Raw genomic sequence first — 16,214 nt, 5'->3', positions numbered from 1 at the left:
GCTCGCTCATATCAAACTCAGCTCATTTACACACATACATTAAGAGTTTAAATGCTAAATATGTAAATATATAATTGAATTGTCAGATATGTAAATACATAAAAATTATGTAGGATGTAATTAATAATAAAAAATAATTGAATTGTCAGATATGTAAATACATAAAAGTAATAATAAAAAATAAATTTACATAGAAAAAGATATGTAAATACATAAAAATTATGTAGGATGTAAATAATAATAAAAAATAAATTTACATAGAAAATACAATTTTGGTCGCATGGCCAGACCCCCCAAAAAGATAAGATGGTTAATTGAGTTCAGATAGGGTTAAGATGGTTGCGCAGAGGCGCAGGAGAATCAGTCCGCCTCCTCGCCGATCCTCCCTCTAACTGATTATATATCCCAAAATAACTGCAGTTGGCATCGAGCCATTAGCAGAAAGGTTGGATGAGGAAGCAGATACTGATCTATTATAACCCTAACCGTCTCCATCCGAAGGGCCTGTCGATCAAAATAGTACAGCATTAACCGTGCTAAAATCGAACTTTCACTCACAGATACGTCGTCGGCTCTCCATCTATCTCTTCCTGTGGTCCTCCCAAGAATCTAGCGTTCGCAAAGTGCTCTTCTCAAAACCCTAATTCTGTTCTCTCTTTTTCGCTGTTGCCAGTCCTCATTTCATTGAGGATAATGACGGAAGGGGATGTTCCGCTCTGGCTGAAGAATCTCCCCATGGCGCCGGAGTACCGGCCCACTGAGACCGAGTTCGCTGATCCCATTGCGTTCATCTCCCGCATCGAACGCGAGGCCGCCGCTTTCGGGATTTGCAAGGTCATACCGCCGCTCCCGAAACCGTCCAAGAGGTTCGTACTCTCTAATCTTAACCGCTCCCTTTCCAAGTCTCCTGAACTCGGCGACGCTGCCGCTGGGACTGCGGGTCCTTCGCCAGAGTCTGCTGTCTTCACTACTAGGCACCAGGAGCTCGGGTCCAGACGTGCCCGACCCGCTGCCCTCCCCAAGCAAGTATGGCAGAGTGGGGATGTTTATACACTGGAGCAATTTGAGGGCAAATCCAAGGCCTTTGCCCGCTCGCACCTTGGTGGCTTCAAGGAGGTGACCCCCTTGCTAGTGGAATCGCTTTTCTGGAAGGCGGTGATGGAGAAGCCCATCAACATTGAGTACGCTAACGATGTCCCGGGTTCTGGCTTTGCTGTGCCAGAGGAGCCTTTTCGGTATATCTCTTGGCGGAGGAATCGGAAGCGAGGATTGCTTAAGGGGAAAGCGAATGAAGAGAAATGTGGATTCAGGTTGACGAGTTCCAGCGATAATGGACAGCCAAAGAGAAGTTGGGGATCGTGTGGCGACAAGGAGGGATGGAAGGGGACTTCTGGGTGGAAGCTATCAAACAGCCGCTGGAACTTGCAGGTAATTGCTCGTTCCCCGGGATCCTTGACACGCTTTATGCCGGATGATGTGCCGGGAGTTACGTCTCCCATGGTTTATATTGGCATGCTCTTCAGTTGGTTTGCTTGGCATGTGGAGGATCATGAGTTACATAGCATGAATTACCTTCACATGGGCTCCCCAAAGACATGGTATGCCGTTCCTCAGGATCATGCGGCCACTCTGGAGGAGATTGTTAGGTGCCATGGTTATGGCGGCAGTGTTGATAGGCTAGGTAATGAGCTTGTTCAAAATGGGTTTTTGAAGGGAAATTTACACATGTAGCACCCAATTCTTATGTTTCTACATATCTAATACCTAAGTTTTCATAATTACATACATTTGTTTTGAACATATGCATCAAAAGGTGTATATCACTTTTAAAAAGTGGTAACAGTGTCATTTTTTATGTGATATTAAAAATTTGAGTGATATGTGTATAAATATGAAATTTTAGGTTTGAGATATGTAAATACGGAAGAATTATGTGCTATGCATGTAAATGCACCTTCTTAGAAATATATTTAATGTATACTGGTAATGAACCTTACTTGTTTCAGCTGCTTTTATCATGCTGGGTGAGAAGACAACCCTTTTGTCTCCCGAAGTCCTTGTAGCCTCGGGTGTTCCCTGTTGCAGGTGATTTGTTGCATGAAGAATATTTACTTTGAATTTTTTTTTATCAAGTTTTAGCATTGAGAGGCCATTTTATGTTGAATCTATTCTTCTTGTTTTAGAAGTTAATTTATGGGAAATTTACATACATAGCATGCAATTCTTTTGTATTTACATATCGGACACCTAAACTTTCATATTTACATCTATATAGAACTTTGATGCTTTAAAGATATGCATGAAAAGGTGTATTTCACTTTTGATGTGATATCAAAGATTTAAGTGCTATGTTTGTGGATATGAAAATTTAGGTGTGAGATATGTAAATACATAGGAATTGTATGCTATGTCTGTAAATGCTCCTTTATTCATTTACAACACAATAACTTGCTCTGGTCTTCTCTTCAGATTAGTTCAACATCCGGGTGAATTTGTTGTGACCTTTCCACGGGCCTATCATGTAGGATTCAGCCATGGTATCTCTCTTCAAGAGCATTCATTGTTTTTATACTTGTGAGACTGATAATGTTGCTGTTTATGCTCTATATTGCATTTGACATAGTATGTTAAACTTACTATTTCCTGTTAAATCTTTATGAATTTCGAAAAGAAAATGAGGAGAATTAACTGTTGGGGCATTTGCATACATGCCAACTAATTCTTTTGTATTTCACATCTAACACCTAAACTTTACTTTATACATTTATACCACCGAAAATTTTCATATCACACACCATTTTAGCTTTTAAAAAGTGAAATACTTCTCAAAATGCATTAGTAATATAGCATGTATGTAAAAATTGAAGATTAGGTGTTAGATATGAAAATAGATAACAATTGAATGTTATCTATTTAAATTTTCCTTAACTAATTAGTTAGGCTACTGGATTTCATATTATTAGAGAGTAGCTTATTTACTTACCATACATGAAAATAATTTGACTAGATATGTTGGAGAACTTGTTGGATGGAAAGTTTAAGCCAATTGTTCAACATAAGATATTTCTGTGCATGAGATTGCATGTATGGATATAAGTATTTTGACAGTGCTAGTAATTCCTATGGCAATAAACTGTCATTTTCTATTTAGCCAGGTACCCCTACATAAAGATTGGTTACAAGCAGATGAAAAATCATAATTTAAAGAATGTTATGATAGTCATAACTTTAGTAGAATGATCTGTAATATTGTTCAATTAAGTATTCTTGCCTTTATGAGTGGATTTTCTTCTTGTTTTGAGCTTTTCCCTTCCCCTGTTTACTCGTTTTATATACTGAGCTTCTTGCTTCTATGATAAGTATATTGCAAGATAACAGTCCCTTGTCAGTTGATGGCCCAAAATGCATATTTAGTCCTATTTCCCATTAGTTAAGGAGGGTTGTCATTGATGTGTCTTAGACTTTTATTTAATTTTTATTTTTATTTTATTTTTATGTGCATGCCATGCTAATTAGGGCTTGTTTCCCACAGAGCTTACTTTTCACATCCATTTTTATTAACATTAAATGCATTAGAAGAACAACCCTCATCTTCAAATCCATATGAGATTGGAAAAAAAAAATCATCAACAGAAACCCTATGTAAGAATTGCAATTTTCTTATCATGAAGAAACCTCGGAAGGAAATGAGCTTTATGATGGTTAACTTTATACTAACATTCATGATGGCCAACTTTTTTATAAAATGAAATAGCTTCAGCCCATTTACTCAAACTATTTAACATGTTTCATTAAATTGATCTTTTAGCTCTCGTCAATACAATTTTTTTTAAGGGAGTTGAAATTTTAAGGACAAATTTGGTTAGTAATTTAGAAAGTAGTATGGTTATGCATATTTGGAATATACTTTATATAAATTGAATGCTCGAAAGGGCTATCATCTCTGTTCATCTAATTTTGTTGAGGTTACTATCAACTTTATCGTCATCGTTAACCATTACTTTAGTTCTTTAAGTTTACTTATGAATCAGGCTTCGCTAGTTTTTCTATATCATAGGCACTGTACTTTTTTTTTGAAATAAATTTGATGGCCTTGCTTTTATAGTACTTTCCTCTTTACTATCATGTTATATTATACAATATTATCTCTTTGCATATTCTTTACTGTGGAAGCTGGTTTCAGGCCATTTATTTTAATATGAATTTGTTTCCTTAATCTCCAAATTCGATGATTCGGCTCTTATATTCAATCGAAAGTACCATTAGGGCCTTTGTTTCTAATCACTCTATTATTCTTCATTGTGGAGGTTGTTTTCATGCCATTTATTTTAATTTTTCTGTAATTTATATTGCTGATATCCAAATTGGATGATTTTGTTCTTATATTTTAATAAAACTACTATGAAGTTTCTCTTTCTTGGATTCTCTTCTCTTCTTAATACCATATTCAACAATTGGTTGTATTGGTGATGATGGCTGCTAGACATCTTTTCTTTCTATTCCTTCTTTATGGGGTGATGATGGCTGTTAGAAATCTCCTCTTCCCTTTCTATTTCCTCTTTATCTTATTGATTTAGCAAGTAGTGGCTCCTCCTCATTCTTGCCTAATGGTGACCAAAGCACAGGTGGAAGCTTGTATGGGGGGAATGGGAATAGTTCACAACAAATTTCATAGGTTTGTCGAGGCGATGAAGTGAGAAATAAAAAATCTGTATGAAAGGCAGAGAGTAGGCAAGAGAAAAGATCAAATTGCTCTAAATCTTTTTTAGAAGAGAGAAGTTTGCAAATTACTATATTCTTTGAACTATCTTTTTATTGGAAGTATATATGTGCACTTATATAGACAAAGAATATCTTTAGCAATAAAAAAATATTGCGATACTAAATTGTGCATATTCTTATTATAATTTATTTAGGTCATCTGATAATTTAAATATGTTTGTAAGATCCATCTACATTGGGTTTTGTTTCTTTTGTTTAGATTTGTGTTTTTTCATGTTTTCTACATTTATGAGTGTACTGTTTGTTCTGATTGGCAAGCCAAAATAGAGAGAATATTCATGTTGTCTACATTAGTAAATGTACTGTTCGTTCTGATTGGCTAGCCAAAATAGAGAAAGGATCTTCTTTATGTTTATTGTGCTATGTTTCTATTAGTTGCTCTAGTTTTCCTTTTATGTTTGATACTTTGATTTCCATTTTTTATTTGTTTATATTGCGTAGCTTTGCATGTTATTGTTGAAGAAGCTGATTTCACATTCGTCTTGGTTCTGTTTTGTTTCCTTTTTCAAATAACCCTTGCTGTGCGATCATATCATTTTTAGTTATTATACTATTCATTATAGGCGCATTCACATAGATACCATCCCAATCCTAAAGTATTTACATATCTAACTCCTAAACTTTACTCTTTACATTTAGACGATCCAAAATTTTTATATCTCATATATGTACCACTAGCATAACTTCTAAAAAGTGAAATACATCTTTCATACATGCATAAGGTGGTATGTATGTAAAAATAAAGTTTATGTGTTAGATATGTAAATATATAAGAATTGAGGCGCATGTATGGAAATCTTCCATCATTCTAATTGGCTAGTCAAGAAAGAGAAAAAAATCAGTTACACAGACACAAACACATATATGTAATCCCGTGTCTTTTTGCTTCCTTTCTGTTAGCTGCTCTGCATTATATTGGGTTCCTATTTTATGCCGTAATTTTTATTCCATGATAGCATAAAAGCATAATTTTTACTGTTTAATGGTTTTGAACTTTTATGTTGGCACTTCATGTATTCATTCATTTTCATGTGGCATCAATTTTTTCTTGCTTTATTTTTTTTTTCTGTATTGATTTGGATCTGTGGATACTCAGGATTTAATTGTGGGGAGGCTGCTAATTTTGCGACTCCTGAATGGTTAAAGGTGGCTAAAGAAGCAGCAATAAGAAGGGCAGCCATGAATCATCTTCCAATGCTATCTCATCAACAGCTTCTGTACATTTTGACAATGTCGTTTGTCTCACGGTTAGTCTCCAAGTGCATCCTCTGTTGCTACTAGTTATGCAAATCAATGACTTCTGTGTCCTTTTTTCTCTTCAGTACACTTGTTTCTAATTATTTCATTGGATTTGTGAAAAATATTAAACTTTCTTCTTGACAAGGTTGTGTTTTTTCATGATCTTAGGGCGTATAAGTAGTTCTTGGTGCACACGACAGCATTTTAAAATAGCTGTTAATGAATCATGCATACAATGTGGTTTTGAGTTGTGCACTCTGAAGGCTTTTTCAGGATTCAGGAATGAGGAAAATATAACAAACAAATGCTAGCAAAACTTCATAGGATTATAATGCTATAAAAAGCATGACCATGGTTTGGAAATGTAAATATGTATGTTGAATAGTGTCTTCTTTCTATTGCCTCTCTGTAAGTAAATGTTTGCGAGGTTCCTAGTATTCATAGTCTTGCTTTTGGATAATAACAACTCACAAACCCCAAATGAAATTGGCTTTTTTCAGTTCACGACTTCATTTTCTGATTATTTCTGATCTCCTAACATTTACTGGTTACATATACTTGTTTTTTTTTTAATGGACTCAATAACAACAAATTTTATTTTGCAGTTAAATCCATTTAAATGGATGAGTAATCTGTAAATTTAAGTAAATTTGTGAAAGATATTTAAGGTTCTAAGTTGTATATTCAATTGTTTGTGGCTATATTCCATGGTCCGGGCCTTGGCTTTTGTTAGTAAATCAATATTTTCAATAAGATGCCATTTTCAGGATGTTATATAACTTTAACGTGGGTTCTAATTGACACGATGGTTTATCTTTATGCTGCTGCTTGACATGAGACCTGTAAACAACCTTTCTTGTTCCTTTTTGTTTTTTTCATGATAACTCGTGGTATTATTGATGCTATAACATTGTTTGATAAAAACCCAAGTGAAGGAATGCATCATTATTTTTCTGTTCTAATTGTTACATTATTTAGCTATTTTTCTAGCAAGATTTGTATTGTAAATACGCTTCATCAATGATGTGGCACTAAATGATAATTTATAAATAAGGAGAAGAACCTGTCATTAGGAAGATGAAAGAGAGTATTTGATATGAATTCATCTCTTTTTATGATAGGTTTGATTGGTTCAAACCCAGGCATACTTTGGTTTTGAAAATGATGTCTTATAAGACAAGCAGAAACTTACATTAGTTTCTTTATTCGATGAAATTTCAACTGTAAATTTGCTGGTGTCTGAATTGTCACTTCATTTTCATTCTTGAGCACATTAATGGTTTATTCCAGGCATATTTTTTGTGCCTTCTTTTGACATTTAATTTTTATATTGCTGACAATGTTGAAATATGTGATATTTGGACATTATTGCTGAAATTGTCACGCCTTAGTAGTCTGACTGTAGTTGTTAAAGTCCTGTATTCACTTTCTCAAACTGATGTTTATCATCTTCAGTTCATTGAAAGTTGGAATGTTTGATTGAGTTACGTTTTGTAATTAATTAGTTTGCTTAAAACTACATAAAATATCTGTATCAATTCATTGAATATTTGTTACTGTACTTTTGCATGCATGTGGAATTTCTAGATTTCTTTAGTGGCATCATTCTTCTTGTGTTTTGGTACTTTTGGACAATAGTTTCTCTCTTTCTGGTGTCCAAACATTAATGGAGTGGGCACCTAATCCTTGTTCTTTCTCCAGTTTGAATCTGGTAGAATTATTTTCATGCCAGAATTCCTAGGACATTAATCTCAGGTGTACGGAGTTCACGTTTGAAAGACCGTAAGAAAGAAGAAAGAGAAATTCTTGTCAAGAAGGCATTTTTGACTGATATGATGAGTGAAAACTATCTGTTGTGTGTTCTCCTTGAGAAAAAATCTATTTCTCCAATTCTGTGGGAACCTTATATGTTACCCGCCTCATGTGCTGTTTCCCAGTGTTGTCCTTCCATATCGCTCAAGGCACAGACCTTTGATAATCAAAATGGATGCTGCATCTACAATCAACAGAAAGAAATCAGTACCCATGAAGAAATTTCAAAAAAAGTTGATGATTTTTGTGTAAAAAAACCATTTGATGAAGCAATTGCTTTGAATGCATGTCCTGATATTTTGCTTACTGAGCCTTACAAGGATCAGATCCATCTTGATCTCCCAGCTTCTGATGTGGAAGCACTGGAAATTGCTGAGGATGAGGATGAGTTGCCTGTTGGTTTGAGCGTTGATTCAGGGTCATTGGCATGTGTTGCATGTGGAACTCTTGGCTATCCATTTATGGCCGTCATTCAACCTTCTGTAAAAGCAGCAAAGAGGATTTTTTCCATTACTTGTGAAGAACCTAATGAGAAGTCTGACAAATCATGGTGCTTGATTTCGCCTCCTTGTGTTCAGAATGATCCTTGTAACTTTACTACAGGTAAAAGCTGTTCCACACCTTTTGTTTTCTGAGGGAGTATTTTGGAGTCGTTACTGCAATACTAAAATATGAGAATTAAGTTGCCTGAGCGGTATGAATTGTCTTTATGAATATTTTCTAGCAATATCCTTTTTTGTCGCACCATTGATGATTTTTGGCCCCTTACCAATAGCAATGCATTATTTTTTCTATGAAATATGAAGGAAGTCTTGCCATGACCTATAATTTTATATATTTCAATAAGTTATTCAAAATCTTTAGCAAAAATCTAGTATTTATTAAACCATTGTTCCTCTAAATCCATCCTCCACTAGTACAGTTCTTAAATTGTATTTATTGTATCCAATTTACATATTTTTTGGCATATATCTCAAAAGACTTTCATGCTTGAACATGTGGGCACTTTGATGTGGCCAAACAACCCTATAGTTCTCAATTTTTGTGGTAAGATACTGTAAAAGATGTCCGTAGAGACGAAAGCAAAAAAACTCATGTTTGAGATCAAATTTAGCTGCAAATTTTGTTACATTATCACTCTACTTTGTTTGAGTGCTACAATATGTTCTATAGATCAATAACAATGGAAAAAAGGAGTTTTTTCGTCTTAGAAGGCATTTTTTTTACTTCTGGGGTAGATTTCATTCTCTTTATCTTCATTTTTTTGTTTGGATCTGCTGTCATTTTTGTGAATTTGTCTTACATGTGCCATTGCATAAACAAAGAAGCTAACATGATACGGGTTTTCTGTTGATTTAATATAGAAGAAAGATGCACTAAAGTAGCTGAACAAGGGAATCTTGATCCAAGTTGGCAATTGTTTCCAAAATCAAGCGAAACTATGCAACATTTCAGGGAGCATGATATGCCTCTTCCTATGGATAACGGTTCTTCTCTCAATTATTTCTCTATGGATTCTTTGCAAAATAAGGGAGAAACATTAGACGCAACAGATTCTCAAACCAAGAGCAATAGATGTGTTTTTGACAGTTCTGCCAATACATTTTGTTCCAGTGGCTTGCATCCTTGTGGAAATGTGAAAGAATTTGAGGGGATTTTGGGCACGAAGAATGGCTCTGGGCCTTTTTTTGAAGGTGACGAAGAATCGCATGTTAAAGGAAATGTGGGTGTACCAAAGTGGGATGTGTCTAATGTACTTCTCAGACCGAGGGTTTTTTGCTTGAACCATGCTATTGAGGTTGAGGAACTTTTGCAAAACAAGGGTGGAGGACTTATGCGCATTACATGCCATTCAGGTGAAAAGCCATTTGTCGATACTCCACTGTTTTTTTATATATTTATGTAAATTAATAGTAGTGCAGAGTCCCTCTCACTGTAATTTGTTAAAAATTTGACTGCAGTTGATATAATGTTAAACCCTTCTTTTCATTTTCTTAGTCTGCCCTAGACTTAAAATAGTTATATATCGCACTGTTTAAGTAGTGGGCAGCATGATATTGCTAAAAGAAATAGATTTTACAACAATAATCCTATTTTTAAAAATTACCAATGCTTTGCAACACGCATTCAACTGATTTGGAGACATTTACTGCTGTTTTATTATTTGAAATTTAAAAATATAATAACTGCAAGACATTGTGCTGTGCTGTGGATAAGTTTGCACAATTTGATTCGGATGCATTGCTTGTATTCCAAACTATTATATATATATTTTTAAACATTACATGAAAAATTTTCTGCGTTGAACTAAATTTTGCATGATCTTGAAAGCGATTGGTATTCAGTGTTTATATTTTAATTTGGTTTTGTTGAATAGAAAAAACATTGATTGGGAAGTTATTCTTTGTCGTGTTGTGGAAACTGCCAAAGAAAAGGACAGATCTGTGTGGCATCGGATGTTGTAGTTTAGATTGCCATTTAACATAGTATTTTGTAATTTACAAAATCATTCCTGCTTTTACGTGAATGTTTGGCACATTTATTAGACACTTTGAGGCCCTTTGTGGATAAGTTTGTCGAAGTGTTGGTAGTATCATTGCCGCCATTTAGGATTTCATTTAGCGAGTTTGGTACCCATTTTTGCAGATTTGCCTTGTTCTACGAACGCTTGTTAGATGTACGAAACTTTTCTTTGCTTCATTGGCTTCCATCTTTTTTGTTCTCTGTGATTTAAGCATCATGCCCCTTGTCGATTTAGAAGTTCCTACATTAAACCTACTTCAGAATATCCTGCTTGCGAACTTCTCTGGCAGGAGTCCAGATGTTAATCTTTCAGTATTATGCATAAAACCTTCTCAAATATATATAATCTTACTCAATATGTTTTCTAAGATGTATTTTATCAGTGATATTAATGGGTGCGACATTACTCATTATCACCCAATATTTTTTGAAGTTAGAATGATTGATTTATTGGTCTGTTATACATGAGAATAAGGATGCAGATGAAGATATAATTGTTAGAGGTAGGCTCATGTCTATAGAGTAGAGAATTGTGATAGGAACCAACACAAATTTTCACATAGAAATTAGGACAAACACATATTTTATTGCAAAACATCAAACACTCGAGACGAATACAAAGATAAGCACCTACAATTGTATCTTCCAATTATAATTGGGCTGTTACATGAGAATAAGGATGCAGATGAAGATACAATTGTAAGAGGTAGTCTTATTCTATGGAGTAGAGAATTGTGATAGGAACCGGTGCAGTTTTTCACATAGAAATTTTGGCAAACACATATTTTATTACAAAATTATCAAACATTCAAGATGAATACAAAAGGTTAAACCTACAATTTGAGAAGTTCGCTGTATCTCCCAATATTTACGGTTCGAGAGGTAGGAAATCTCTCCCAAACCCTAAGAATCAAGAACCAATCGTATACCCCCACCTTAAGCCTATTAGGGGTCTGTTTATACTAAAAAATAATAAATAATAAATGATTAAATTGCCCTTTAGTTAATAAAAGACAAAATTGCTTCTAGGCTAGGCCGGCGTAACAATACTCTCCTCTCTAAAAAGTACTCTGTCCTTAAGGTGGATAAAAGGAATCTGCTGCTAGAGTAAGCTTCCCTGCTTCCCCGTCGCACACTGTGAGAACCTGTAATGTCCGATCCTCGCAACTGTGTCCTAAGATAAACTTTTCATCATACAGGAAACATAATCTCTTTGCTTGCTTCTCATGAATCTATATTTGTAAGGCAGTTGAGGTTGACCGCTGGACGGGCCCCCATATTTTCTCCTTCAGCGCCTCCTCCTGAAATGACATTGTATGGGCCCTCGGTCTCTTGGTCGTCGAGGTATTCTTGTGTGATTTTTCCTTGGTGCTGCTTCTATTGGCCTTCTTCATCTGGTTCTTGCCCTCCACCATTTGGGCTAGCTCCATCGTCTCCTCCAATCTCCGCAATCTCAGCAGTCGGAGTGCTGCCCATGAATCGGGCTTTAAACTCTTCATAAAAATTTCCTCCAATACTGCTTTAGAAATCTCCCTCAGCTGTCTTGACAAAAGCTTGAATCTATCCTTATACATCATGATAGGTCTTTGACGAATCAATGCAAAGAATTGTTTGTGTAAGTCTCCTTCCTAAGTGACTCTGAGATGTTCCAACAAACAATCCACAAGCGGATTGGGTATCTAGCCTCCTTCCACTGAAACCATGTTAGGGTTTTGCCCTCTAAACATAACCCTGCCTCCATGAGCTTCTCTTCCTCATTTAGCCCATTCACTACGAAATATCGCTTCGCTCGGTACACCCGACCATGTGTATCTTCCCCTCAAAGATCCACATCTTCACTTTCCTAACTCTAGCATCTCCTCCCCAACTTCCTCTCCCTTCGCCGTTTCCCCTTACGTATCGAGGATAAAACTCCCTCCTTCAATAATAGTCATATTCCATCAATGCTTCTGTCTTTTCTTCTTTGTGCTCCTCCGTACCCCTTGCATAATTTCTTCTCCATGTTTCGGTCGAATCACTTCCATTGAAAATCTCTAATCGACCCTCATCAGAGCCCTAGGAGGGGGTCTTTGATGGTGGATGCTTTCCTCATGTTTCTCTCGTTCAATCTCTTTCACTATCATCTTAGTCAATGCTTAGGATTTGCAAATTGAATCACTAACGGGTTTTGAATTGCATCTCAATAAACTTTCTCCAAGCTATCGAATTGGCCCTCAATTTAGTTTTTTATGGAGGAAAGCTCTCCAAGCTATCGAATTGGCCCTCAATTTAGTTTTCTATGGAGGAAAGCCTTACTTATATGGTGGAGAACTTTTCTTCCAACTTCTCCAAATCATCTACTTTTGTTGTTGTCATTATGCTCTGAACGGTTTCGAAACTCCCTTAAGCTGTGTGATCCCATAGTTGGCTTTCCGTCGCGTTGTAATGGTTTTGGTTAGGTGTGGAGCGTGGGCAGGATAAAGATGGAGTTTCAGGCCTTTGTAGGTAGTAATCCCATTGGCGCCTTCCTAGAAAGCTTTGATCGTGACTGTCGGAAGCAGGAGGAGGTGAAAGATGAGTCTCTGCAAGCTATAGTCCCGTCGTAAATTTTTATCACTGTAAGTCACTCGTTGGAATCAAGATAACGTTGATGCTTCCCAACTAGCTCTTGCCATGACTAGATCGACATATTAAGCACGAAAGATGTCTTTGTACTTCGCTTTCCTCCCCATCCAATGACTATCGCTCACGACATGTCTCACATGCAACAATTTAGTCTATTCTTCGACTCTTCGCCGAATCGTCAATTGGATTCTTATTTGATAGGAACCAACATAGATGTTGACACAGAAACTAGGGCAAACACATTTTGTTGCAAGAACATTAAACACTCAAGATAAATACAAAGATAAGCACCTACAATTTGAGAGGTATGTAATCTCTCTCAATTCCTATAATTCGAGAGACATCAAATCTCTTCCAAACCCTAACCATAAGACTCAAGACTCAATCTCATGCATATCCCCACCCTAAGCCTATTAGTGGTCTATTTATACTAAATAATAATAAATAATAATACACTCAATTGCCCTTAGTTTAATAAAAAATCAAATTGCGCTCAGACTAGGCCGGCATAACAAAGTATATTAGGAATGTTATTTGATAATAGGTGATATACCATTTTCTTGGTCTTCCTTCAAGGTGTTTATGCAAAAGCTGCTTCTCTTTTTTGCCAATTGTCTTCCATCACTATATTTTCTATTTGCTTATAAAATATTTGGGAACTGATTTCTGCTACATGGCATGGTTGTTTACTTATTCTTTCACATTTTCCCACTTCAGATTATCTGAAGTTCAAAGCTTATGCTGCATCTATTGCTGAAGAAATGGGCACTGAGCTCCACTTAAAAGATGTTCCTCTTGAAAATGCATCCCAGGAAGATCTTAATCTAATTAATATTTCTATTGATGAAGAAGAACATCAGGAAGATGGCAAAGATTGGACCTCAAAGTTGGGCGTGAATCTAAGGTACTCTGTCAAGCTTAGAAAACATTCAGCATCTCCTCAAGAACAGCTACCATCAGCTCTTCAGCGAATGTTTTCAAATCCCTCAACTGTTTCGGTTGTCTCAAACCTTAAATGGCTTTGCCGGAAGTCTCGCACACCTGCCAAGCCATTGGGCATCAATGTTGTCAAACCACGGATTTCAGCCACTGTGGAGCGAGGGGTTCAAACTTTTAAAGTGGCAGGTAATGACAATATAAAAGCCATCCAGGTTTACCAGAGCCGGAAGAAGAAAACAAATTATCTGCCTTCTGATGATCACAATCATCCAGGAAAAGAGCTCAGCAGTTGCAACCAAAATTCAAAATTTGTTAGAAGTGAAAATGTTGAAAACTTGTTCACTGTCCCCATTTCTATGATTGAAAATCATGAAATTTCTCAAAATAGCATAGAGAAAAGGAATAGAAGTCCATCAGTTGCTGATATTAGCACAACGAACTTGAGTTGTTTTCATTTGCCCGCCAAGCCGTCTACAGAATCTCATGGCGTTAATGATCGTTGCTTCTCTGGGTTGAATGGATTAAATAATACGACGTTTGTTTCTGTTCCTGTTAATTATCAGTCTAATCAGGTCTACAACAATGCCTTCACATCTATTAGCTCAGTACCGTATGAAGAAAAAAATGCTGGAGAATCTTCCGCCAATTTTGATGGTGGGAGACACGGGAATTTAGAGTTGCAGGACAACACGGTTATTAGAGAATCTAGAAGTTCTGAGACAAACGTGGTGATAGCTCTATGTGAAGGAGAGCGATGCGGCATCATATCGACGGAAGGCGAAATGGATAAAACTGCAAATCGAGCTGTTAGGGAGAGCATGTTGGAAGGTGAACTCATTCACATTTGTTCAAAAACCCCGCTTCTTATGCACGAATGTGCAGTTGATAATTGCAAACCGCAGCATGAACCATGCACGACAAAAGCAGCTGATTTTTTTCCATTTGCTTTGAATATTAAATCTTATGTGCGACGAAAGAACAAACGGAAATGGGAAGTAGAACAACGAGTATCAGAAGAACACATTGAGCCAGAAAACACAGCAACAGTGCAGAACAAATTAAAAATTTATAACAAAACTGAAGGTCAACAAACCAGTAATGGTTTTGCCCGGAGTCCATGCGAAGGCTTAAGACCAAGGAAGGGAAAATTAGAGTCTTTTGTGGCTGAACCTAAAATTTCTGACACAAGAAAACAATCCGAGGTGAAAGATGCCTTTGAGTGCAATATTGAAGGCTGTCACATGGTGTTTAGGACACGATCCAAGTTACGACTCCATAAGCAGAACCGTTGCACATACGACGAATGTCGAAAGAGGTTCAGCCATCACAAGTATGCGATGCGGCACCAGCGCGTGCACAAAGACGAACGGCCTTTCAGGTGCTCGTGGAGAGGATGTAAAATGTCGTTCAAGTGGGAATGGGCGAGGACGGAGCACCTTCGTCTCCACACAGGCGAGAGGCCTTATAAGTGCTTTGTTGCTGGTTGCGGGCTATCTTTTAGGTTTGTTTCTGATTTTAGTCGGCACAGAAGGAAAAGTGGGCATTTTGTTAGCACAAATGGGTCTTAGTCTTTATTTTGCATGTTTTCTTTTCTTTTCTTTTTTTTGTTAATTTTCTAATGTAGCAGCTGATGAATATGAAACTTGTTATTGCTTTTGAGGTTAAGATGACTCGAAAGTGACAATTCAATCCTGGACATAGTTTTAGCTGATGTTAGTGTAAGAGTTGCATGAATTAATCGTTGCAGATACTTCATGTCTTCAATTTGTTTCGTTTGTTTGGATTTTTAGGTATGAAGAGATTATGCTCTTTCTGTTGATGTGCATTCCCATACATTTTGTTTATAGTTTTACTATTTATAAGTTTTTCAGCATATCTTCGAATTAGCATTAATGGCTTGGTGGTTAGAAATGGAAACTATGTGGATTTGGTGATGTTTGATGAGCTTAATTTTTGAATGTTAATGCATGTTTAGAATTGAAATTAATTTTGGAATTATCATTTTATGCATTTTTTAGTAAATGATAAGTTTTGAGTACACGTTTCTTTCATCATTTATGTTTGTAGATTTGTGCTCACCTGGCTGTTAACTCTTTTGATGATGATTTAATTATTTTATTAATGATTTCTTTTATATTCCTTTTTGTTTTTTGTTTACTCTTTTTGGAAGAAAACAGTGAGTTATAACATGAAAACTCAGATTATAACTCGCTCGATAACAAAATAAACATCAAAATCAATCAAACTAACTACAACACCCAACACCACCAGCAATAACTGCCTAAACTGGTCTCCGCCAGCATGAGAACCACGAC

The 16,214-nt window shown here is 36.2% G+C and overlaps 1 protein-coding gene across 2 annotated transcripts; it reads left to right on the top strand.

The window, feature by feature from the left end:
• Nucleotides 1-327: 327 nt before the first annotated feature.
• On the top strand, nucleotides 328-15,719 carry LOC110019629 (probable lysine-specific demethylase ELF6). Of its 2 annotated transcripts, none has more exons than XM_020717371.1 (7): nucleotides 328-1,681; nucleotides 2,007-2,085; nucleotides 2,470-2,537; nucleotides 5,879-6,029; nucleotides 7,754-8,436; nucleotides 9,201-9,689; nucleotides 13,678-15,719. In XM_020717371.1, the coding sequence occupies exons 1-7, from the start codon at nucleotides 694-696 to the stop codon at nucleotides 15,465-15,467; spliced, it is 4,248 nt and encodes a 1,415-aa protein (XP_020573030.1). In that variant the 5' UTR covers nucleotides 328-693; the 3' UTR covers nucleotides 15,468-15,719. The 2 variants fall into 2 exon arrangements, with proteins under 2 accessions (XP_020573030.1, XP_020573029.1); XM_020717370.1 differs by having other exon boundaries at nucleotides 9,198-9,689.
• The last annotated feature ends 495 nt before the right edge of the window (nucleotides 15,720-16,214 follow it).

The sequence above is a fragment of the Phalaenopsis equestris genome, unplaced genomic scaffold (genome assembly GCF_001263595.1).
Source record: "Phalaenopsis equestris unplaced genomic scaffold, ASM126359v1 Scaffold000065, whole genome shotgun sequence".
Lineage (NCBI taxonomy): Eukaryota > Viridiplantae > Streptophyta > Magnoliopsida > Asparagales > Orchidaceae > Phalaenopsis > Phalaenopsis equestris.
Note: the sequence above shows the minus strand (reverse complement) of the source record. Positions and strands in the feature narration are given on the sequence as shown.

Excerpts from the sequence above, each read along its gene's own strand:
- LOC110019629 (XM_020717370.1), top strand. The coding sequence starts at position 694 with ATGACGGAAGGGGATGTTCCGCTCTGGCTGAAGAATCTCCCCATGGCG. Across the intron at positions 6,030-7,753 it reads ACAATGTCGTTTGTCTCACG|AATTCCTAGGACATTAATCT; the intron begins GTTAGTCTCCAA and ends TTTTCATGCCAG. Across the intron at positions 8,437-9,197 it reads TCCTTGTAACTTTACTACAG|AAGAAAGATGCACTAAAGTA; the intron begins GTAAAAGCTGTT and ends GATTTAATATAG.